At 40.9% G+C, this 26,464-nt stretch overlaps 1 protein-coding gene across 1 annotated transcript in view; it reads right to left on the bottom strand.

Annotated features, from left to right (window-relative positions):
• Positions 1–26,464, bottom strand: part of Adamtsl3 (ADAMTS like 3) — a 299,460-nt gene that overhangs the window by 192,107 nt on the left and 80,889 nt on the right. The window contains exon 4 of the mRNA XM_051206607.1: positions 7,526–7,653. Within this exon, the coding sequence (XP_051062564.1) occupies positions 7,526–7,653 (128 nt within the window). The remainder of the gene's footprint in view (positions 1–7,525; positions 7,654–26,464) is intronic.

Here is a 26,464-nt window from a genome sequence, read left to right as displayed (position 1 = left end):
TAGTTCCATTGTTTGGGTATGGGTACTCTTGGATTTATTATCTATTTGAGCTGTGAGTCATGAGAGTTACTTCTTCATTTCTAGTCCTTAAATGGTGCATTTTCTTGTCTCCCTTCTTTGGCTACACTGACTAGAATCCCAAGCACAACACTGAATATAAACAGTGGCAGCAATAAGTCTTCACACCTGTTGCTAAAGACCATGTGGCTTTACCTCATGATGAGGCGTGTCTGGGTACAATAGGTGTGAATATCTACTTCCAAGTTGCCAGGATTTGTTTGGGGGAATTTAATCTTCCATAAATCACTGTGTGACTTTCTTCTTTTACATCTTGGAATTGCTGTTAACATCTTGCTATTGTTAAATGTTTCCTCCTGGGTTCTGCACTTTAGGACTGCAAACTTGAGCTACAAGTGCTCTATTGGTAGGAATCCCTCTCCAGATCCCTCACCACTGCCAGACCCATCAGGACCACTTTTTATATCTGGCATGTACTCATTGTACATGGTACTGGGTTCCAAAAGGACATTTTTATACAACTACATAATGTACTTTGAACATGTCCACCCCTGTATTTCATACTCTCCCTTTCTCACCCATCACCTTCCTGTTTGTCTCCTTCATTTCCCTAGACAGATTTTTCATGTCGTGTATGCATACATGATTTATGTATCAGTGTAAAATCTAGAATACACATGAGAGAAAACACATGACATTTGTCTTTCAAGTCTGACTTAATGCAATTAATAGGATAAACTCCAGTTGCATTCACATTCCTGAAAATGACATAATTTTGTTCTTTATGCATGAATAGAATTCCATCATTCACATATATATATATACACACATGTATATATATATATATATATATATATATATATATATATATATAAATGTATGTATCTCACATTTCCCACTCCTATTGACAAGTAGATTCCACAGCTTAGCCCTGAAGAATAACAAGGCCACCTTTATGCTAACTTTCCATTGCAAGCCTCCACAGTCTGTAGGCTGTTTGTATTCAGCTTATTGTACACGATGTAAGTGGGCCAATATATGTATGCCTGAAATTCTTAGGAGGACAGCAGTACCTATGTTCTACACTGGAAATTTTTTCCATTCATAATTAAGATCAACATATTTAAGTTTCTCAGGTTGTTATACTAAACCTGTTTGGGAAATGAACAAACCACGGAGTTTCTTCCTTTCAGCGAGGGTTGTAGTTCCTGAGTTGTGCTTCATGTACTCTCAAGGCATGGGCTCCTATATTTATGGTATAATTAACCCTCTGTAAGTTGGGTTCCCATGTACATCACCAGGACAGGTAGAGAACTAGCCATACACTCACTGTTCTGGCCTTCAGTTTTCCCTGGGCACCCCACTTAGTTTCCTATAGTTTTACCTTTAAAAACATACAAGTCTAATTTACCTGGAATTTCTGAGAAGTGGTCAAATGAAACTTAGAGTAAAATGATTTACTGTTCCTTCAGTTTCTCTTAAGGGTGACATTTTAAAATTTATCACAGGGACACACCCAGGGTGTTGCCATTCAGACAATTAATGTGTAAGACATATCTGTCATCACAGGGACCCTGCAAGCTTCCTTTGGTAGCTGTGTCCTCTCTCTCCTGTCTTATCCTACCACCTGGAATTACTACTCTGTTCTCCATTTCTAAATGTTCACTCATTTCAAGACTATCTCATGAGAAGACTGAAGCAGTACCTTGGACTTGTTTTTAAAAAGGTCATCTGACTCCTCAGAGATTTGTCCATGTTGTTCTGTGTTATCTGTGATTCATTTCTTTGAATCCTTCATTTTCCTTTAACCCAGCACTCAGGAGGCAGAGGCAGGGGAATCTCTGTGAAACTGAGGCCAATCTGGTCTACAGAGTGAGTTCTAGGACAGCCAGAGGTACACAGAGAAATCCTGTCTTGAAAACCAAAAAGAGAAAAAAGAAACTATTCCATTTCAGGGTGGCTATACCAATTTACACCCCCATTACCAGTTTACAAGCAATCTAGTTCCCCTGCATCCTTGGCAGATTTTCGTATGTCAACATTTTCTTTCTATGGATGTTGTAATGGGTATGTGGCTATGTCTCGTTCCAGTTTAGTTTACAATAGTCAGCCTTTCTAAGCATCTTATTCACTGTTTCTGTATCCACTTGCTCATCCCTCACTCTTTTTCGGATTAACTTTTCTGTCCTAATGGTCAGTGTTTAAAGCTCACAGCCTGCTGTCAGGTGACTGGTAAATTGCCCTGCCCATCATTTCATTTGTCCTGCTGCCAAAGCCACCCTCTTGATTATGCAGCTGTATGTCTTGATACAAAATAAGCTGATTGGCCTTACTCTGTTCTTCTTACTCCCCACTTATTTAATCTACTCCAGGTCCTATGCTTTTCCAACTAAATTTTAAAATAATCTCACCTCTATCTACAAAAAGATATTGTTCATATTTTAAGAGAAACACAGTTAAACCTATACAACAACTTAGGAAAAACTGATATATTTGCCATATTGAGTCTGGCAACTTGTGAGCAAACTATCTCTCTGTGTATTTCTATCTTTCTTTTTTATTTTTCAGGATCTTTTTATTTATTTATTTATTTATTTATTTACTCATGTATGTGGGAGGGTGAATGTATCTGCAGGAGCCAGAGAAGTCATCAGATCTCCTGGAGTCTGTTACAGGCAGTTGTGAGCCATTTGATGTGGGTGCCAGGAGCTGAGCGTGGGGGCTCTGCAAATGCAGCAGGGGCTCCTATCCACTGAACCCTCCCTTCAGCCCACTCCCATCTGTAATTAGTACTTCGCTGTCCTCTATACGCTCAGATAGATTTATACTTAAGTTTGGGGGGCCGTGATTATAAGTGACATAGTGTTCTAAATTTTAGTGATTGTCCATTTACTACTAGTAAGAGAAATACCATAAATTTTTGTATGTTTATTCTGCATCCAAGGCCTTGCTAAAGTCACTTTTTAGTTGCATAAGTTATTGTATAAATTCTTTGAGATTTTCTATGTAGATAGCAATATCCTTTGCAAACAGAGGTCTTCCTTCCTTCCTTCCTTTCTTTCTTCCTTCCTTCCCTTACTTTATTGGCTGTGTGAAAATGAGTCTTGATCTGAGAGACAGAGGGAAGAGCAGCCTCCCTCCCTCGAGAGCCTCATTCCTGATGTTAGGTGGAAATCATAGGGCTTCGATGCTAAATCTATGCTAGCTAGCTACGGGTCCTTTTGCCCCCCCCCCTTCCCAAAAGTTTTCTGTAATAAAGTGGTGTTGACTTTCTTCAAATGCTTTCTCTGCATTGACATACATGTTTTCTTTAGCCTGTTAAAATTACATTGACTGAATATTGACTATTGGTGACTATTAATATTGAATTATATCACTATTAAAATTACATTGACTCAATTTTTAATATTGAGACATCCTTACAACCCTGAACTAAACCCATCTTGATGCATGATTCTTTTATAGATTTTCGAACAGTAATTGGTCATATTTAATTTATAACTTTTACATTTACTTTTACGACCTATATTGGTCTATAGTTTTCTTTTTGTATGGTTTTTTCTGGTTTGTTATTAGTGTTATACTTGATTCACAAGAAGAATTTTAATATATTCTCTTTTATTTCTTGGAAAACGTCCTACAAAAAAAAATGTAAATTCTTCTCTCAATGTCCTTTAGACTTTGCTTGGATAGGAAAGAATATTTATATTCAAATTCAAATTCTGCAATAGGGGCCTATCTCAATTGTCTATTTTATACTAAGACTATCTTTGGCTTTGTAGACCAGTAAAAGTTAAGTTCTGATGCAATAGCCAGGGATTGCCAGAAATGACTTCGTTTTCTCTGAGGAATTCACAGAAGGCTGTCTGTGGTCAGGGAGGTTTCTGGTTTCAGTGGACAATAGTGAGTGTGGAGACTCACAACTGGTCACATGATAAGAATAAGTGACATCTGAAAGTTCAGCCATAGAGGGGATATCTGCATCAGGCCCCCAGCGTGCAGGGGAGCACTATAGAAAATGGAGCAGAAAGAATACAAGAGCCAGAGAGAGGGGAGGAGTGCTGTAGAATGCTGTCTTCCAGGGACAGCACAGACATTACACTACATTGGCTCACAACTGCTGTAATTGTTTGACAAGACCTGCACAAGATTGAGCCCATGAACATACTGGGGGAGGGGCTCATAGGCCCTGCCCACCCAGTCAGTGGGTGCTGGAGAGGGAAAGACATCTTCATCAGTGGTATAGCCACTGTCGAGGTACCATACTCCTGTAAGCAACACTGATGACATCCATATGCCTGTATGAAATGTCACAATTAAGCTCATTATCACATATAACTAATATGTGCAAAAATAAACATTAAAAACAAAGAGCAAGGACATCACATCCTGGAGTAGTCAGCCTCTAGATTCCATCCCTTACTGCAGCAAAAGGCTGTGTTCTTTGAAAAAGCCATATGGGAATCTAGAATTGCAGAAGCTTCCTAAAATAAGTGGATGTGTGTGTGTGTGTGTGTACATATATATATGTATGTGTATATATATATATATGTATAAATAAATAGAGTTACCCTATATGAGGAAAAATACCTCTCCCAGGTGTCATACATAGGCTATCAAACAAAAAGCTGAATGCCAGATACAGATCCCTCTCTTTGTGTTGTTGGTCACTGGGGTCCCATAAATTCCAAAACAATACAGACTGTGGTCATTGCTCTTGGTTACCCTCTAGAACTTTCTGGTAGGATCATATGAGGTTGGGAGGGAAAGCGGGAACTGATGGGAGAGATTAAAACACACTATATTCATGCATGAAATTCTCAAAATAATGGAAAAAAAAAGATTGTGGGGGCTGGAGAGTTGGCTCAGTGATTAAGAGCACCTGATATTCTTTCAAAGGACCTGAGTTCAAATCCTAGCACCCAGTTCCCTACCACCCATACCTCCAGCTCCAGAAGATCTGACCCTGTCTTTTGTACCTCTAGGGACATCTGTATGTACAAACACACCACACACACACACACACACACACACACACACACACACACACACACCACAAACAAATAATAAAATAAATCCTTAATAAAAACCACAATAAAGACCACGTTCTTATCTCCAGAGTTTAAACTATAGTGTCTGGACTGAGCAATAATTAAACACTCAAGTCCTGAGGACTCAAGCTCTCTGCCCCTTGTTTTTTTGGATAATGGAATCAGAGGAGTCTTCTCTGAAAAGGCAGAACAATCCAAAAGAAAACATCCTACATCCCCCATAACCAGTAGAGATGTCTCTAACATGAAAGTTACACACACACACACACACACACACACGCACGCACGCACGCACGCACGCACGCACGCACGCACGCCAGGAAATACTTTGGAAGGAACTGAGACCATGCAGGAAAAAGGGAGCACCCTGCAGATGTCTATTCTTACCCTGGATATAAAACAATCTGAGACAGACCACCTTTTTTTCCAATTCAAGGAACAAAAGGAGAGGGGGAGAGAGGAAGGAAGCAAGGAGGGAAGGAGCAATGCCTTACGTATCTACACACAGCCCACTCAGGATGAAGAAGCCACAAACCCACACTCATCCTGAGATGCATCACACGGCAAGATTCATTTCCAAGAAAGTCCAACACAATTTTAAATGAATCTAGAAGATACAGATACGTAAACATTTTGGTTCTATGATGAGGGGATGAAAATTATAATCCATTAATATATCCTTTTCAATTCTGTTTAACAAGTACAGGATATATTGTTTTAAGGAAGACAATAGAACAAATACCACTTCTTTGTCACTCTATTATTGTCACTCTATAGAATTCAAGCTATTCATATTCCTCACATTTGGAGGTTACACAGAAAACTGAAAACCTTCAGTTTTCAAGTTGACCATTCTCCCCTCAGTGACTGACAAGCACTGGAGAGGAACTTACCCTTCACCATAGAAGTCACTGCCCTCTCTTTGTCCATGTGGTCCTCTGACAACAGGTCTCTCTCTCTTTCTCTGTCTCTTCTCTGTCTCTCTCCCTCCCTCTCTCTCTCTGTATGTGTATGTATGTATGTCCGTATGTATGTGTGTATGTATATGTATGTATGGTGTGTGTGTGTGTGTGTCCATCAATCTTTTGCATATCACAATGTTAAGAGTACTAAAGTCATATTTAGAGTAGAGGAGGCTTGATTTCCCAACAAAAACTAAAGAAAAGGGAAGGGGGGTCAAACATAGGCCTTATCTTTTCTAGGCTGAGACTGGGTTCAGTTCTATATCCATTTACATACACTGATGTTCTGTCAAAATTTTATCTAGATGGAACAATCACCATGCTCCAGCGGCCTCGCCATGCCATCCTGGGTAGATCAGTGTGTCCTCCTTCTCAAAGGACTCTGTTCTCTTCATCTATCATGCCCTGAACTGTCTCAAGGAATCTGAAGGACATATTTAGTCATTGTCTAATATGCCTGCATAAGATCTGCTTGAAACATCAACTGAACAGAGTAAAATATGTCCCCTTTGTGTTTCTTCTCTGTAGCTGCAGATAATCAGTAAAAGCCAGTTACTCTTCTGCCCAGCAGCATCCCACATGTGAAGATGACTGCCATAATCTAGGATTTTTTAAAATCTGGGATCAGAAGCTGAGAGCCCATCGACCTGAGGCTGTGCCTCATCAAAGAATCAGGTTTAAACATGAGTCACAACTTCAAAAACAGCAAGTACAGCTTTCCCAGAAACTTGTGGACTTTTAAATCAAACTGAGCTTACATTTTAGTATAATGGACCTAAGAAGTGAAGGTGTGTGTGTGTGTGTGTGTGTGTGTGTGGTGTTGTATGTATTTAAATATGCGGGTACACTCACCTGTGTGTGCACGAGTGAGGACTAGATGTCCATGTCCAGCATCTTCCCTGTAGCTCTCTATCTTATTTTTTGAGGCGGGATCTCTCACCGAACATAGGTTCACCACTTTGGCTAGACTTGCTGACCAGCAGGCCCCTGTGATGCACATGCCTCTACCCACCCTGGACTGGTCACAAGTGTGCACTGCCACTCCTGACTTTTGTAGGTGTTCTAGTGTTCAAGGGATCTGAACTCGGGTCCTTGTGCTTGTGAAGTAAGCACCTCTACCCCCATGTCAGCTCCTCAGTTCCTGCCTCACCTTATTGACCCATGGTAGATTCACAGTAAGTGACCAAGAAAGAAGCCATAGTTGTAGATGACATAACCTTTTGTCAAGCCAGCAACTGAACTTAACAGGCCTTCACTTACTTAGGCCCAAAGTGTCTGCTTTTCCTGAACCCTGTAACCATTAATGTAAATAGGATACAGTGAAATGCCAGGGAGTAGGATCATTCCCATTTAAATATGTTACTTGAGACTGGCTGATGTTTATGGTAGATAGTAAGTCACCCAATTGGACACTTCAGACCCACACCTTCTCCCCTTCTCACTCACCCAGAGTCACTGACACAATCCCCACAGGAGTAGCAAGCCACCACTGACCTTCCAGTCAGACACCTCCGCAGAGAATAGGAGGCTCCTCCCCCACAGGTCCTGGAACAGTCACTCCAGTCTCCCCAAGCATCCCAGTTCCCATCTTTGTCTTCATCTGAATGAGTGTTTCTTGAGGTCTGGATATGGGGGGAAAACAAAGCCAGTTATAGAAGTCTAATATCACATAAGTCTACTCACAGTAGTCCAGGGCAGTGAATGGGACAGTAGTACTGTCTGCCAGAGACTTCTGGGGCACGGAGAGGAATGGACTGCTAAATGGGTGTAAAGCTCCAGCCATGCACAATGAGAAAGTTCCCTGCTTGTGCAGTACAACACTGGGGTTACAGTTACTTCAGTTAGTCAGGAAATTAGGTGCCATCTTTTGTGCTTTCCTTTATAAAGAGTAAAAGTAGGACTGGAGAGATGGCTCAATGGTTAAGAGTGCTAGTTGCTCTTCCAGAGGACCTGCGATTGAATCCCAGCACCTATCTAGCAGCTCACAACTCTCTGTAGCATGTGGTGCACAGACATACATTCAGGTAAAACAATGGATAACATAAAAATAAACAAGCATAAAATAAAAATAAGTTAAAAAGTAAAATCTCAAAAAAAAAGTAAAAGTGAGGGAATGAGGAAAATTGTCTCAAGGAGTTACACACCTTTAATCCCAGCACTTGGGAGACAGAGGCAGACAGATCGATGAGTTAGAAGCCAGCCTGGTCTACAACGAGTTCCAGGACTGCCAAGGCTACACAGAGAAATCCTGCCTCAAAAAACAAAAAAAAAAAAAGTTATAGCATTGACATATAACACAAATAATCATAGGCATTACTTTTTCTCATAATGCTTTAGTAGTACATTTTAATTTCACAAAATGTGTTTCATTATGACATTTCATATACGAATATAGCATTTTTCATCATATCTACTAAAAGTACCTTTAAACTATTTTAATTCTTGAGATAGTATCTGCCAATGTAGCTCAAGCAGAGACTGAACTTACTGCACACCCCAGGCTGCTCTCTGTCTCATTGCCTCCGCTTCCTAAGTACTAGTATTAGAGGTATTTTTATAAACATATGAAGTCTTGGTCTGGGGAAACTGCTCAGCAGAGCCCTCAGAGAATCCAGGTTTGATTTCTAGCACACATGTGGTAATTCATAACTGTTCATAGCTCCAGGCCCAGGGATCCAATGCCCTTTTTGACCTCATCAGGCCCCAAGCACATATATGATCACAAACATACATGCAGGTAAAACACCCACACATAAAACAAAATGAATAAATCTAATAAAAAATTTTTTAAAAAAATCTATAAATTCTTAAAGTATGTCAAAATGAATTCCAGATCTCTTAGAAATTTATATTAAGGCACTGAAACCATAAACTACCAGGAAGATCATATGCCATATAAACATTGACAGGCATATGGTTAGCATAGGAAAGACTGTCTCATATTTATTAACAGAGGTTAAAAAACAGTTTAAAAGGAGAGGCTGGTGTGGTTTGATTTCTTTAAAATAAAGGTATAAAGCATTTTCTCGCTGTCTTCATATAAAGGCAGTTTAGTGAACACACATGAAAACATGGTAGGGAAAGTACAGGGCACGGGCTAGAAGAGCACACATTAAACCGTCTCTAAGAAAAGAGGTGAGTCTCCTCCCTGTCCCTGAGAAAAGTCACAAGAGGAATTGCTTTATTTTCCTTCATCACTCAAAAAAAAAAAAAAATGTCTACAACAAATATGCCTGAGCTTTAAAAACCAACATGAAACCAGATAGCGATGGTGTTTGCTACTTTCTGAACTTTGGTGGTTCCTGAAATTTCTTTCTTTTTTTTTTTTAAGTATTTTAGGCCAAAATACACTCATTAGATGACAACACCCTATCAAGACAGAAGGCTGCATCATGTTTAACATGGGTAAGTCTGGCCATGAATAGACAAAAAGATGCCCAGAGAAATAAAATGTTACAGTGAGAGAGTGGAGGAGCTTTGAATGACTTGAGCAACATTTTGTGTTGCGCCTCCATATTTTGTAGCATTTTTGAAGGGTTTATTTTTATGTTTAGTTATGTGTATTCTTGTGTCTGGGCTAGGGAATTATGTACACATGAGTGAGTGCAGGCTACTTTGGAGGCCAGAAGAGGGCATCAGATCCCCTGGAGTGGGTGTCACAGGTGGCTGTGGTCCTTCAGAATGGGTACTGAGAACTGAGGTCCAGTTCTCTGGAAAAGCAGTAACTGCTCTTAACCACTGACCATCTCTCCAGTGCCTCAAACCATAATTTAAAGGATAAAACACATAATGTCTTACTTAAAACCAAGTAAGCAAGCAAGCAAATAAACAAAATGTTATCCTCTAGGACTATAGAAATAAATGTCCCAGTCAGACAGAATTTAATAGGCAAGTCGTAAGGCAGAGAATGTAGAGGTATAGAAGGAAACCACCACATTAGAATGACAGCATGTGCCTGAGTTAGACATCGCCCAGGTTTCCCTAAGCCTTCAGGGAAGTTACATCATCCTCCCCTCCCTGACAAAAGTTAAATTAAGAGGGGGATTTGTAGGGAAAACTTTCAAAATTGAAATGAAAAAAAATAATGACAGGAAGAAAAACAGGTTTTCCAATAATTTTTGTTCAAGTGCCACCGGTCATCAGGTCTGACAGCTTCTATCAGATAGCCCTATAGTGTCACACTTCAGCCTTGGTAGAGGGACAGAAAGAATAATATTTGGCAGCTGACCAAATCTTTCATCAGGGATGGGAGCTAATTAAACCTATACTATTTAATGCTCTAATTAAGACCCTCGTCCAGTTCGATTTTCTACCCCAAAAGTCATCAAACATTACTGTACCCTGTCTTAATATAGTTTAAAATATAAAATTGTAATTCATAGAAAAATACAATTAGCAGTTTAATGCATTCATCTGGACTTTTAGATGGGGTAAGTCCAGATCATTTAGGTAAATGTTTAAACTACACACAGCTGAAATTGGTTTTTCATTTTGTCACTCGATATATGAATTGGTCGAATGTGAAAAGTTGAAAAATATCATCATATATTTTTTAAATGAAAGTTGAGAGCTCCCTGCAATATTGTTTTAATTTGTTTTTATTCCCACCATCCCATCTGTTCCATTTATAGTTAGAATCAGGTTTCTTTCCATAACTCCTCTACCTTCACTTACAGAAAACATCTTGATTCTAAAATAATTAAAACGGGCACATTATAAAATGAAAACATCTGGTTTCTCTGATTGGATCCATCAGATTTTTTTTCCTCTTAAGAAAACAGAAAGCAAATGGCATCTTTCTTAAGGAGTGCCCATGGTGTTTCCCTTCTCTGTTAGGATGGTTGGGTGCCATAGACCCCCAGCAGCATATTCTACAGCCACTGACCCTGTTGTACATTCTTCCTAGCTACAAAGTAGCAGCAATGCCCCTGATTTTACCCATTTCTCCCTTTTGACCTTCCTTTCCTGGAACTTCATCCCTCTGAAGAAGGTGACAATGAGCCCCAGTCCTTTTCCCTGGAAGGACACTTTTAGAATTTTCCCAAAGCTTCCAGTACCTGGCTAACACCCCAAACGCCTTCTTATTCTCCCTGCTCTTTTGTGACTTCGTCCAATCTCTGCACACAATTAAGGATGCAAATTTTAAATCTCAAAATGTAGTGTCTAGACTGTGACATTATATATAAAAAGAGAATAGGCCATGTATTTCTCCATAACTTTTATTCCCAGGTGCCTATGTGTGCATGCCTGCATGCATGCCTGTGTACCGTCCATGTATACACAGACATGGAAACCTGAGAATAACCTTGGGTGTCATTTCTCAGGATCAGTCCCCTTTGATTTTTGATTCTGAAACAGAGTCTCATACTGACTTGGAGCTCACTTCTTTGATGGAGCTGACTCACCAGCCCAAGAGATCTCTCTGTCTCACCCTCCCCAGTGATCGGATTACAAACACGTGCTATCATGCCTAGCTTTTCTATGTGGGTTCTGGCAACTGAACTAAGCTATTTCCTTAACCCATTCCAAATTTCTTCTGATAAAGTTTCCCTACCTTCTCCCTTCCTCCTCCCCTCTATTTTTATTCCTCCCTTCTCTCCCTCTACCTCCTCTTCCTTCTTCTTCTCTTTCTTCATATTTCAGGCACACCATTTATTGGCACTCCCTTTGGAGGCGGAGCTACATAATGACTAAAGCTGTTATGACAAGCTTTTAATCTTTATAAAACGCATGTTAAACAGTGATGGTCACCATTATTCACACATTACTTCAAACACACATAGAAAGGAAATCACACAGTGTCTCCATGTAGCTGGTGAGTGTGTCACAAATGTCAGTGATTGTTGTTCTTAAAAATTACATCTTCAAAATAATGATGGCAGAACCAGCTCTCCAGCCACTGCTTACACAAAATTCACATTAATCTCCAATGAATATCCTCTTGTTGCTTTTGGTTTGGGAGATCAGCCTGCTGAGGTCTGTTTGGACCCCAATCCCAGAACCCATCTGTAAGCCATGCTCCATGATTTTGCAGCTAGACATAGCTTCCTAATCTGACAGAATGCCATTAATGCCTATTTCTGCTTTATTACAAAAGTAAGCAGACCATGATGCCAAGTGGGTAGCCCACTGATCAGAGAGAAGACCTGTGAGTAAAGCTTAATGTTACCACAAAAATATGAAATAATATCAATCACTATCACAGTATCAATCACTGTCAATAATATCTATCATTATCATACATCAGGATGCAGAAGAGGGTCGTGGATGATGGAGGGACAGCCATTCCTGGGAACTGGGTAGAGCTTTACTGGGCTGTGTGATGACCACCAGCCTCCCAAGAGAAGAGGTATGTGGTAGCCTCATTTTGACCAGCCAAGACTCTAAAACCCAGTGAGCACAAAGACAGAGCTGGCTTCATGAAAATCCAGACCAGACAACTTTTGTGAACCAGTGAGTATTGCTTCTCCCAACTCCCCTTTCAAGCATTCTGTAAACCGTCTTAAGGGACTATTTACACTTTGTCTGAACACTGCTTTGTAAGGCAAGTTGTTGAAGGAACCCAATCCAAGCTTGATTCATCCAACATCAAGTTTGTACCTCTGTGGTAAGACCTGACAAAGACCTGAAGAATCGTGTCCTCCCCAAGGCAGCTGCTGTTCATGCAGACAGTGCTGTGGGCCAGTCCTTGGCTTGGCTTATGTCCTCTCTAATGTCTATGGCCTTTCTGGTGAATATTCTGAGCACTATCTTTAGCTGGGCAACATTTTCAGAACCGTATGTGTCCAAGGAATGCTGGGGCTGTGGCAGGACCCCTTTGTCATCCCCCATCCCAGGCTAACCCTGTTTTCCTCTGTGGAATTTCTCCACTGATGCTCTACTCCCTTTGTGACCAGGATTCCAGTTAAATTCAGGCACTAAGCTATCATCACTCATGGTTAGCATTCCCAGTGTTGGATACACTCCATCCACTGCTGGGAGCCACTTGACCACAACATTCTTTTGACATCTCAATGAAGCCTTTTACATCATCCACTAACCCCACCCCACCTTTTTTGCAAGTAGAGCTACACTTCTGCTTTATAACAATCTGCCATTTTATCTTGGGGGCTCCCTGGCATCTGCTGGTTCCCTTATCCAAATAGATACCCACAGTCAAGGTTCTGCACTAGGTGTCCTGCAAGGACAGATAGGGATCCAGACCCTCAAGCTGTTCTAAATGAGCAGGAAGACAGAGAGAGGTCAAGGGACCTGGTGGGGATGGCATAAGCTATTTCCACAACCTTCATTAGCAGAGTGTAGAGCAAGATCAGCTCTTTTCCATAGAATGAGACAATTCTTTGAGAACCATATGCTCCCTCAGCATCTCCCATGGGATAGTTTGTGTTGCACAGGAGCCCTTATCTTTGCTTATTTCTATTTCCTATAAACACTTTTCAATTTGGTGATTTTTGCTGGTAACTGTTTTCTAGTGTCATACAGTGTGTGTGTGTGCATGTGTGTGTGTGTGTGTGTGTGTGTGTGTGTGTGTGTGTGTACATGAGTGCACATGCATGTAATAAAACATTCAACATAAGTTCTTTTGTTTTAAAGAGCAAAGAAAACCACCAAAGGAAAACCTATGAAAACACACCTTAAGAAACAGTGTGTACTTGTGCCATTTGCCTTAAACTATCAGGCTTAATGATTGCATAGGAAATCATATTTTCCCAAGTAAAATTCTAGCTTTGGAATAGTCTGAATGAAAAAAAAATCCCCCAAAGATATTGTTTACTCATTATATAATCAGACTTGGCAAAAGCCCAGATTGTGGTAGGAGTGAGTGTGTTCACAGACTCATAAAGGCCTGAGTTTTGCTAGCTCTTCCTGGATCCCCAGGCATAAATCAAATCATAAACTATTTCCCTGACAAGTTCTTAAATCTATGACATATACTGAATAGCGCTGTTCTGCTGGTCTAGCTAAAACATTAGTAATTAAACCCAGATTTCACATCTAAGGTCACTTATTGGAAATGCCATATTAACAGCTCCATATTAAAAACAACTCCAAATGAAATGAGTTCCAGTGGGATATTACTTCCCCGACATCAAATGAAGGTTCATTCCAATGTCCCCACAAAGGTTATTTGAGGAGACCTCTAACCACTCAGATTTTGTGAACAGTAGATACATTCTTTCAGGTTAATACCACCTTAATGTCTTGAGCAACAAAACTTTAAAATTAGGAATGGGGTAGATGCCATAAAGATGTCAGTCAAGTTGTCACACAGATCAACAATTCAATCCAACCAGGTTGTATTAAACACTAATATATCTAAAGCCATGTGCTAGCTACCAGTGATAAATTTCCAGGACTCTGAGGCTCACCTTTCCTTTCTCCAGTCCATACTACTCTCTGCTAAAATTCACTGGCTGAAGAGTTAACTGCCTGTGGAACTTGGCCAGCCCTTTCCTAGCCAATCTTTGTCCATGGTCATTTTTACTATCATAAGAGAACTTTACTCTCACTAACTCACGGGAACACATTTCACACTAGTAAGCCTCTGCCTGTCAGACACACCTCACTCTGCAGCTCCATATCTCACGGTTTCTGTTCAGGCTGCACCTCATACTCCAGACATAGTCCTCATTATTTCCCCAATAGAATTACGATGGTCAAATCCCACCCCCACCCCCGTGTGTGTGTGTGTGTGTGTGTGTGTGTGTGTGTGTGTGTGTGTGTGTGTGTGTGGTGTGGTGTGTGTGGTGTGTGTGGTGTCTTGTATGTATGAGTTTATATGTGTGTGTGGTGTTGTGTGTATTTGTTTCTGTATGTACATGTGTGTCTGTGTGTGTGTAGAAAGTGTGTGTTTCTGTATGTGGTGTGTGAGTTTCTGTGTGGCGTGCATGAATGTATGTGGTTTGTATGGGCATGTGAGTGGTATGTGTGTATATGTACTTGCTCATATGAATATGAGCCAATGTGCTTGATTAAGGAATCAAACAGATGTTTTCATGCTTGTGTAGCAGGCACTTTATTTACTGAGACATCTTTTGAGCCCCTTGAGGGGTATTTTATTCTGTGTGACTATGTGTTAATTTGTTTTTGAAGTATTAACATTTGCTTATGAAGTACTAGAGATCAAACTCAGTCTTGGGCAAGGGAGGCAAGGCAAGCACTTTGTCACTGAAAACACTCATAGCCCCCAAGGAACATTTTTTTTATAACATGTCATTGAATGGACAGTATACTGAGAAGCCGTGAGATTTGGGCAGCAATTTTGGGCTGGTGTGAGCCAGGCTTTGTAAATCCCAGGATTTTCATCTTCATTTTTCTGTGCAAAGAGCTATGAGGGGGAGCTAAGACTTTTGGTAAGAAAATACAGCCAGAGAGAGAGAGAGAAAGACATAGACAGAAACACAGAGAGTCAGAGATAGAAGACAGAGAGAAACAGAATACAGAGAGGCAGAGACAGAGAGAGCAGGCATTCCTCGCTTTTCCCTCTAATCCCTACTGGCCAAAGAGAACTGATGCAATTACACAGATCACGTCCAGAAGTTGGAAAAGGGCATTGAGTGGATCCACAGAGCAAAGGAAAGCTTCTACCATGCTCGCACACTCAGTTATCACCTTACTGGAAGTCTTCAGAACAGAGGCATGACTTCAGCAGACTGTTTTTGGAGAAGTTTTTCTTGCAGGAGGAGCAGAGGAAGAATCCACAAAGTAGAACCTCCATTGAAACACTACATGCAAGAGTCCAGACCCCAAACTCCAGAGTCCATGTTCATCACACCATTTATCCCAAAGAGGAGGGCACAAATGTGACACTTGAAGACCCTGGGGCAATGGCAACTTACTATACTCAAGGGATAAGAGATGCCAAGCAGACTCCCAATGTGACTGTGTTAAGTTGCACAAGTCAATCTCATTCAAGCTTCATAACCATTCTCAAGCCCTCCTTGTGGTAGGTAGGATTCTAGCACCCTTCTGTATAAAATGGAAGTGACTATGTCAATAATAGGTATGGTAAGAGATCAATCCAGCCACACCTGTGGCACTGACCACGCCCATTTGGTCACAGGTGTGTGGGTGAGCATGTGGTATTTGTTCTGGGGTCCGGGACAGGCTTGTTCTCTCTTGGTTCGGGTTGGGTCATGGAGAGCAGCCTAGACGTGGATCCTTGGAGCTGGAACTTGTGGGTCGTTGATTTCCCCTATAAGTGACTTTTCCAAAAAATAAAATATACAAGCCATATTTTACCCTCGTCCCATGTATCTTAATCTGTACATCATTAATAGGTAAAAAGAAGAGCACAAATGGGAAGCGCCCTGCAGCTCTAACTTAATTATATAGTACATTCTGCCAAAGATAATTGTGTGTGTACATTTGTATTAAGGGTGGCATTCATATGTGTGCAGGTGCATGTGTGCATGAAGATATGTGGAGGTCAGAGGCCAACCTCAGGTGTATTTTGTTTTTTGGTTTTTTTTTTTTTTTTTTTCAAGACAGGGTTACTCTATAGCTTTTGGAGCCTATCCTGGAACTCCCTCTGTAGACCATGTTGATCTCAAACTCACAGAGCTCCACCTATCTCTGCCTCCCAAGTGCTGGGAACAAAGGCATGTGCCACCACTGTCCAGCCTCAGGTGTCATATTTGGAGGTACAGCCCACCCTGTTCTTTAGACACAGTCTCCCTCTGACCTGAAAGTCACCACACAGGCTAAGTTGTTTGCAAGGCAAGCACTGTACTTCATATGAAAATCAAAATTTCTGACGTCTAACAAAAATGAAAGAAAACATGAAAATAAGATTCACATTAGCACATGATAATGGTATCTGTATAGGGTGGTTTTGTTTGTCAACTTGACACAAGCTAGAGTCATCAGAGAAAAGAGCCTCAGCTGAGGAAAATGCCAGCTGTAAGGCATTTTCTCGTTTAGTAATCAATGGGGGAGGGCCCAGACCATGGTTGGTGGGGGCATTCCTGGGCTGCTTGTCTTGGATTCTATAAGGAAGCAGGCTAAACAAGCTATGAGAAGCAAGACAGTGAGCAGCTACCCTCCATGGCTTCTGCATCAGCCTCTGCCTCCAGGATCCTGCCCTGTTTGAGTTCCTGTCCTAACTCCCTTCATTGATGCTGAAGTGTAAGCCTGATAAACCCTTTCCTCTCCAACTTGCCTTTTGATCATGGTGTTTCATTGCAGCAATAGAAACCCTAAATAAAACAATATCATCAAATGAAACCTAAGTGTGGCCACTCAATTATAATAGGTTATATAGCATCTCTCTAGCCATCCAGTGTGCAGTAAAAGCCACAAACTACTATTCCTCATCTACTCAGGATGACTACTGAAAACAACACACTGTGGGTAAGAAATGAGCAAGGCCAGACAACAAAGAGTGAAAACATCGAAGTGTGGAGGGATTGGAGCCCTCATCTTTGCTGGTGGGAACATAAAGTGGTACAGTCATTATGGAAAACATTATGGCAGTTCCTTAAAAGTGTGTGTTCCGCTTATGACTCAGCAGTTCTCCTTTTGAGTACATAGCTCCTGAATTTGTACAGGCAGACTCAGATAGCTGCACATTCATCTCTGTTGCCAAATTATTTACAGTAGCCAGAATAAGAAAAACAAAACAAAACAAAAACAACGAAAAACAACCCTGAATGTCCACCAACAAGAGAAATTCACAAGATATGATGTATATGAGCACATATGATTCAATACAGAGGAAGAATTGAATTCTGACACATGCCACACCATAGATAAAATGGAAGCCATTATACAAGAGAAGTCAGGTGTAACTACTTCCGAAGCACCCTGAGTCATCCCATCCGCAGGCACACAGTTGAGGGGTAACTGCCAAGAGCTGCAGAGAGGAGAGAATGGGGAGGCACTGTCTAACGAGAACGTCAGCTCTGTAACATGGAAGTCAGCTCCAGACACACATGCTTTGTGCACAATAGAGTGAATATAACTGGCACCACTGAACCGAACACTTTAAAATGGTTCAAATGCTAAGTGTTGTCTCATGTGTTTTAACACACAGGGGGACAGAAACAGAAAGATACATTTTCAAATGTAGAAAGAAAAGACCTCAGGAAATGGAAACTTGCTTTTAAAAGTTGGTGATGAAATCCAATCAACCAGGAGATGATTCAAAACTCTTTAAGGATTATAAGAGTCAAGGAGAAGGCATGGAGGTGAGCACTTGATCCACTTGGTACCAAGCCCGTAATAAGCCACACATTCTGCATTAAATTAGCTCCCACAGTGTGACTGATAAACATAGGAAGGAGAATGGAAAAAAGCTGTAAGGGCGTCATGCCGTATTAACTGAGATGTAAACATCAGTTTTTAAAACATAATCACTCCAGACTCCGAATGCTGTGTGATCTTTTGTCATATATGTAGAGATACTGTTGGGGAGATAAGTTGTCCTGCTATGGTTACAAGTTCTGCAGGTCCCTCAATTTCTCTTCATTTTCCTATTTAATTCATGTAAAAATAGGGCTGAGAGATGGCTCAGTGGTTAAAAACACTTGCTGCTCTTCCAGACGACCCAGGTTTGTTTCCCAGCATCTATGCCAGGTGGCTCAAAACCATCTATCTCTAGGGTAACTATCTCTGGGGTATCCAAAGTCCTCTTTTCACCTCTGAGAGTAAATGCACTCAATCACACACACACACACACACACACACACACACACACACACACACACACACCATTATTTTATACTTCACATAAAATTAAATACTCTTTACTTAAAATGACACTCATAGTATAACAGCATTTTTCTGGCACCATGGCTGTGTACTTACCCTGTTCAAAAAGTCTATCCATGAACATACACAGGAATTTTCAGAATATTGTCAAATAAATTCTGGTTATTTCTAGAGTTGAATGATGGGTGGGTCTGTGGTTTTTACTTTAGCCTTTCTGAACTGCTGGATTTATTAACTAACAAGTGTGACACTTTCAAATTTAATTATTCTAATGTATAAATCAGTCCAGCATGGGTTCAATAATCACCCCATGGTACCTTCAAAACACTGGGCAATGCAAGGTCTCAACAAGGACAAACATTGGTCAAGAATTTGGCCCTAATGCCCGGCACCCTCAAGTGGAAGCTGCCTTAGGACAATTCAACCCTGGTTGAACAAGGTCTCCATCCAGATAATGCAGATTGTTAAATTCCAGGCCCACAGGCATCCACAATGTTCTGGAATGCTATACAGGCCCTGTGGAGCACTTGGGAATATTTGGAGACATTTTGGAGTTTTACATCTGGGGCAAAGGAGTTTGCTACTAAAATATTAACATGTCCCAGCTCCCAGCGCAGCCAGAACAGCTAAGAAGTATCTAATCTAAAGAGTGGCCAGGTCAGGAAATCCATTCTAGAAGGATGCTGGTCAAATGACTGATTCTCTTTACTCTCATAATGATTTATAACAATTAATGTGAAAACGATTACTTTTTAACCCACCCGATATAACAACCACACATCATGAGGATTTCCAGCACTCAGATGGACTTTGCCTCCACTCTGCTTATCACCATGGGTGAAGAGGATCCCTACAGAAACCTGATACCTCCCATCCTCAAGCAGAATCCTTAGAAAGTGCTCTGTGTGCTCTTGCCCATTGCCAACCACAGAACAGCCATAGGAAGCTCTTCATCACAACATACCCCAAACCATATTCAAGCTACTCACATTTGACAGTCAGCAGTGGGCTTTTCTTCCTAAGGAGTTGGGGGAACACAGGCACAGTCTGTCAAGTTTCATGATACCAAGGTTTTAGAAAAAGCTTCTTTTTAGACTTTCCTTTGTGATTTATTTTCATTCATGGGTAGTCATTTTCACGTAGAAAAACACGGAATCCATGCCAACAACTCATCAGGAATATGACCCAGACCACGTGCGAGGGGCATCGGCTTGAAACAAATTCCCTCAAGACACATTAGCTGACAGTAAAGTGAGTCATGAGAGAAGTCAGCATACAGTTTCCATCCCTGGCCTCTCTGCACATGCTGGGCCATTGCTGGGTAGAGTGTTAGCCTAGGTGAAGAGAGAAAGCTGGCACAGGGAAGTCTGCATACATGAGGCCAGAGTACAAAGACAGGAAGAGCCAACAACAAAACCCCAGGGGAAGGAAACCATCCTTAGCCTGGGCATTTGTGGGAGGGGTGGTAAATTCCAGAGTCCCAATAAATGAGTCAAACTATGGCACCTCTAATCAGAGGGCAGATGACCACAGAGGGTACAGTGTGGGAGGGCAAGGAGAAAACATTCGTATAAGCATCCATGGATGGGATATAATCAACAAAGAGTGTGGTGACTAGACAGTGGGGTCTGGGAAGTGTGATTTTTATCTGCCCTCATCATTTGACCTTGAACTGACAGCAGCCACACGTGAAGCACTTGTTAAGTCCTGTGGGCCTCGGCCACTGTACTAGGAAACACAAATCTAGAAATGTCTGATTAGAGGATGTCCCATCGGAACCATGCATAAGTCACTGATGAAAAACTGGCCACAAAGTTGAAAACAAAGTTATATAAATATAAGCACAAATAATGAGGATGTGATATACCTCACATTAATTAATTAATGTACAATTATATTAATAGTTTTCAATTATATTTTTAGTAAACTGTGAAAATACTCAGTATGGAATTTCAACATTAAAAATTTCAAAGCCAGCAGAGAATAAAATTAAACAAAATGTGTTCTGTACAACAAAGTATCAAAAATAAAGAAAATGAGGAGGCTAGATGAAAATGTGACTATCATAAACAGAGGATTAAAAATTAAGGAAATCAGAAGAAACATAAACACAACAGGACACAGGCTCTTTTCAGAATGTTGGTAGCGTGTTCTGTGTCGCTGGCTCTGTTTCCTATGATGTAACTTCGCTCTGCTTTGCTTCTGATGAAGCCTAAACCCTTCTATTGCATCATTTGTTTGCATCCTCTCCTTAACTTTATTTTATTTATTTGCTGGGACATACTATTTGTCCATCTTTATGGGGGTACATTATGGTAATCCAATACATGCATTTAATGTGTAATTAGCAAATCAAGGCTGTAAACATCTCCATTCCTTCCAATAATTAATCATTTTTATGGGTTAGGAATCCTGCAGTCTTCTGGCCATTTTGAAATAAATCGTCTCATGTTGTTTCAGACACAGTCTTTCCTTCGATTTCATTGATAGCCAAAACAAATGCTAACTAGAATGTACATGCTTCCAGCCCCTTTAAAACTTCATCTCCTTGGCTATGTTTATTTTTAATAGAATGCAGGCTATTTTCCTATTTTTATTGCTATTATTAATGAATTTTACTCCCTACAGAAGGAGAAATCTATTCTAGGCTTTCATTTGTCCCCCAAATATTGAAGATTCTTACTGAAAGGTGGAATTCTCCTCACCTGGGCACCCTCAGCAATTTCTTAATAGCTGGGATTAGTGATTAAGCAGGAATGCATATTGAATCAAAATGGAAAGGTATCCCCCAAAGCTAGGATCACCTCTGCAATTTCTCCTTTGTATTTACTTGCAGTGCTGCCCTAATGCATGAGGTGTCTGCATGTACTTTCTGTTGACAGCAGTCTCCACTCCATGTATAGTCCGATTCCCCAGCAGCCACCCACCTTCTTAGAAAAGACCCAAACACACTGTCAGTAATCTACAGCAAAGAAAGCACAAACACCCACAAGAGCGTGTATAATGCCTAACCCCATTCTCCTAATTTGCCTAGACCACAGGCTTCCAAGTCTTCTAATTCACATTGGCCAGCAATGCTCCAAACAGAACCATGTCCATATCTGTCATGGAGACTTCATTTCAAGACTACTGAGTGTTTGACCCCAACACAGTAAGTATATGTATGACTCCAACACAATAAGTCTTTGCTTCTTTTCACCCAGCATAAATTAATTGCCACATTTTTAGTAGCCTTGAAATGTCATTCATTCACTGAAGCCATAACCCAAGGTTACCTAGTTAACACTAAGTTTCCATCCTGAAATTCTCATCTCCATTGTCACTTCTTCAGAGAAACCTCCTCTCGATTAGAGGGAAAAACACGTGACCGCCGGGTTCACATCTTTCTCATTGACTCCCTGCAAGCTTCATGAAGTTTGGCCTTTTCTCTGATTTTACTTGCTAGCACATTTCCAGCAATTGACACAGTGTTGGACATAAGAAGCATCTGGTGAAAATGTTTATGAAATGAAGACATGAAGTAAAATTTAATGAGCAAACACAAGTATAGAGTTAATACTTTTGATAATAAGCAGACTTAGGAAAGTCATCTTCTGGTCAATGAGACAAGGATTTAAAACTCTGATACCGGAAATTTTCTCTACAAATAATTTTTAGTTTGTTAATATGTCTTTAATTAAAATAGAATTACATCATTCCCCTTCCTTCCTTTCATTCTTTCAGCCCTTCTAAGCTACTTACCCTGGAACCCCTCCTCTCAGACTCCTCTCTCAAGCTGAGAGCCTCTTTTTCTTTGATTAGCATTGTCATTTGCATGCATGCATGCATACTTACATACATACATACATACATACATACATACATACATACATACATAATGCATGTGGCACATAATGCACAAATACAGAAATACAACTTGCTGGGTCTGCTTTTGTTGTTTGTGTGTATATCCCAACAAGTACATAAATATCACAGCTCCAGCATCTGAGAGTCAGGGAACACCGAGGAAGAGGAGGTAGAAAGATTGTACGGTAAGAATCAGAATACCAGGAAATCTGAGGTAAACAGTCCCTCCTATATGTAGCTGTGTATGGAACAATGGCAACATCTACATACATACTAATGCAGAAGGGGGAAAGTTTTTTCCTGGTCCCACCCCAGACAAAGAGCTACAGGCAACTAATGACTGCTGGGAGAGGGTTTAGGCTCTCTCTGGGATGAGTCCCTTTATTGGTTATCCAAAGCAGAGCCATCAGCCCTGAAATAACATACAAATCAGTCAAACTGAAAATGACCAGCACTCTGAGAAGTCAGCTTTCCTCCCTTATATTTATATCTCAGTTTTGTTTTGGTCCCATGTTAGCTTTTGGCTATGGGCTTGACACCATCATATGGCTCAGAATTTATAAGAGAGAAAACGTGTACCTTGCTTCAGTGTTTATCGTATCTGGCTTCACACTGGCTGGTTTCTGCTTTGCCAACATTAATCCTCTTTTCATTACTATTTAAGCAGAAGCTTAGGTGAAGACATTCCATCTCTGAGCAATAAGGAAAGCTAATTCCATCTTCCTTGTAGCTGGGTTGGGTTACCGGATATGTTGTAATTGATTAAGAAACAAAACCCTCAGGCTTGTAATAGCTGATACATGATTCTGGTTCAGCTTGAATCCATAATCCACTGGCTACAAATTTTATGTGGAAATATGGGGATTTGGAAGGCCACAAGAGTGGAGGAATCAATTAACATACAAACATCCAAACCAAAGTTTCCAGAAGTCTGGTTTTATACTAAACCAGCCTTCAACATCTTTTCTAAGGACACAATTTAAGGAATGCAAATGAGAAGATACTTTAATATAAAATCACAAATTGTTAGAACTGGATAGGAACTTTTAGTTAATCATTTTTATAGATATAAACCAAGTCCAAGAAGAAGAGCTTGGATGGGACCTTGCTTATTTCAACTTGCAGTTCAGGGCTCTTTCTATCAACCACAGTTCTCTCTCTCTCTCTCTCTCTCTCTCTCTCTCTCTCTCTCTCTCTCTCTCTCCCCTTCTCCATTCATCCCTCTCCTTTTCCCCCTATTTTCCCCCTAGTACTGGGGACTGGATCAAGGGCAAGACTTCATCACTGGACTACACCTCTATCCCACCTTTCATTTCCAGGCAGAGTTGACCAGGCTGGCCTTGAACCTACCTATAGCCAAAGCAGGTTTTGGACTTGTTATCTTTCTGCTTCAGCCTCCTCAGCAGCTGGATTAACAGGCCTGCTCACCAGGCCTACCTGCAATACTCACTTTCATTAGTCTATGTGAGTCTCCTTCCCTTGAACTTCTTGCACATCCTGTTCTCCTACATGTCTAAGCCAGGTGCTTTCCTCTAGAACACAATTTAAACCCATCACAACTACAAGATGCTTAAACTACTTAGTATGTTCTGGTGTCCACAGGATGAATTTCAAAGACCTTTACTTAGCAGTCAAGACCCTGTACCTTTTGCTTGCTACCAATGCCTACATTACCCCTTCTTACCTACAGACACCATAGCCATTGTATCCCAGCTGTCCTGCCCCTTGATGTCCATCATGATGGCTGTGCATACATCTGCTCATCTCATTCTCCCTATGGCACAGCCTGGAAACCCCTTCAGGAGCATTCTTGTTGAGTTGGCTGCAAAAGTGCATTATCAAACAGCCTTCATCTGTTGCCGTTTGCTGGGACTAAGACAATTTCTAGAGGCATTTCTCTTAGATCACACACTTGCCCAAAAGAAAACCTAAGCTCCAATGCCTCTCCAGAAAGGGTATTTTCAGCTACTGCCAAGAAACAGTAAAATACATAGTAACTGACTCTTATCTTACACTGAGGTTACATTCACTAACAACCTCACACATGGAACTATAAGGACCCAACTAAATTAGTCTAGGTAACGGCAACCATACTGGCCATTTGCTTAAAGATCCTTGTTGATGGGACAAGTCTGTCTTCATGGTCTCAACTATTTCCTCTGTCCACTCTGCTTCCTTCCCATCTCTCTACTAACATCTATTTCAGGGGTGGGGAGACACCAGCATTTTCGTCAAAATTAGTGATCATCCTTCTACAAAAACCCAACATGCAATACTCTCTACCAAAGAGAACTGTTCTCAAGGTCTTCCAGAGTCTTTGCTTCAGGTCACTCCTCTTTAGAAGGTCTATATCATGAATAGATTACTTACTTTATGTTCTATTGGCACAAAACACCTTGTTTTATCAATTACTCAGTTACATGAAATTACCACCACCTCGTGTGTCTAATACTTGTAATAATATTGACAATGAATGTGGAACAAGCCATGACTCAACTCCATTCTCTTTCCCCAACTAGCTAAGTAGTTGTTCCCTAAACACAAAGCACTCTACTCTCAAAGGTTCCCCACCACAGCAGACATTAGATTAACTACCAGTATACCTTTGATGTGCTATTGCCTTCAGAACGACGGAGAACATGTGTGTTTTTGTATTCTCAGACATGGTAGAAGAAGTGAGGCAAGCAGGAGAAACAGAAGAAAGGTTTTGTTTAAGGGAAGTGACATATGAGGAATGTTGTACAAGGTCTTTCTTCCATACCAAAAAGACTCCAGAAGGTACCAAGAAGACACTGAGAGCCACATTGGTGCAAAGGAGTCTGGACGTGGCAGATCTGGTGATGGTTCCACCTGAGCTGCCTTAATCCATCTGGGATGACCCATGTTCTGAAATAGGAGCCCCTTCACCATCTTCATATAACCAGGGAACACAACCATGCTTGTTTCTTCCTCACAGAGAGCAGTGAATGTTTGGGTGATCTAAGTTCACCTTAATTAAAACAAAAACTGGGTTATGTTAACTTTTACAACAAAGAGTAAACAAGAATACACCATGAACCATGAGGATTAAATTTTAAATTTTGTGCCATGTAAACACACTGTGAATGAGAAGAAGTTTGCCCAGCCTCAAAGAAAGAGCTGGAAAGTCAACTGTGGAGTACATCCCTCAGCCTGGGTCATTTCTAAAAAGGCAAGAAGCACAGCATCCTGCCACCTCTTGCACTCAGAGACCCAGTCAGGTACCTGACAGGAAATGTAATGAATGGGAAATGGAAAAACTTACAGCAAACATTCAGGAGCAGGGATACTATGGCTGCCTAATGATGCCAAATAATGAGACCCTATCTCAGCACTCTTTTGGAGCAAGGAAGGAGGGACTGCAAGATGAGCATCGGAGGAAGAGGGCTCAGAGAACCTGGGAAGCAAGAAAGACCAGGAATGACCCAAACTGGCTGCCAGCTGAGGGCTTGTCAGAGATTGCAGCCAGAGGGCAGCCAGGTGCTTCCTGACATGGTTTTCCACCAAAGCACCGACACATCTTGTGGGTGGCTTCCTCTTCCACCTGATCCACTCCCATTTCTGCTAGCATCAGCATTTTATTGGTGTCCACATAAAGGAAGCTGGAAGACAGTTTAGATCATCGTCCCAGAACAAGCTATGACAAGCCTTTGTCTTACATTATCAAAGCTTATCCCACAAGGAGTGAAGCCCCATAGTTTACTGTACTTTAAAAGGAGTTAGAACTTCCTTCAAACCTGAAATGTACTATTGTCACATGACACTAGCATTCACATATCATCCACATGGCCCAAAGTCCTTATAAAATGACCAGGGTTTGCAGCTTAGGAGTCAGCAGTACATCTTGGCTTCTCTGTT

This window comes from Phodopus roborovskii, unplaced genomic scaffold (assembly GCF_943737965.1).
Source record: "Phodopus roborovskii unplaced genomic scaffold, PHOROB, whole genome shotgun sequence".
NCBI classification, from domain to species: Eukaryota; Metazoa; Chordata; class Mammalia; order Rodentia; family Cricetidae; genus Phodopus; species Phodopus roborovskii.
This window is presented reverse-complemented; position numbering and strand designations above follow the sequence as displayed.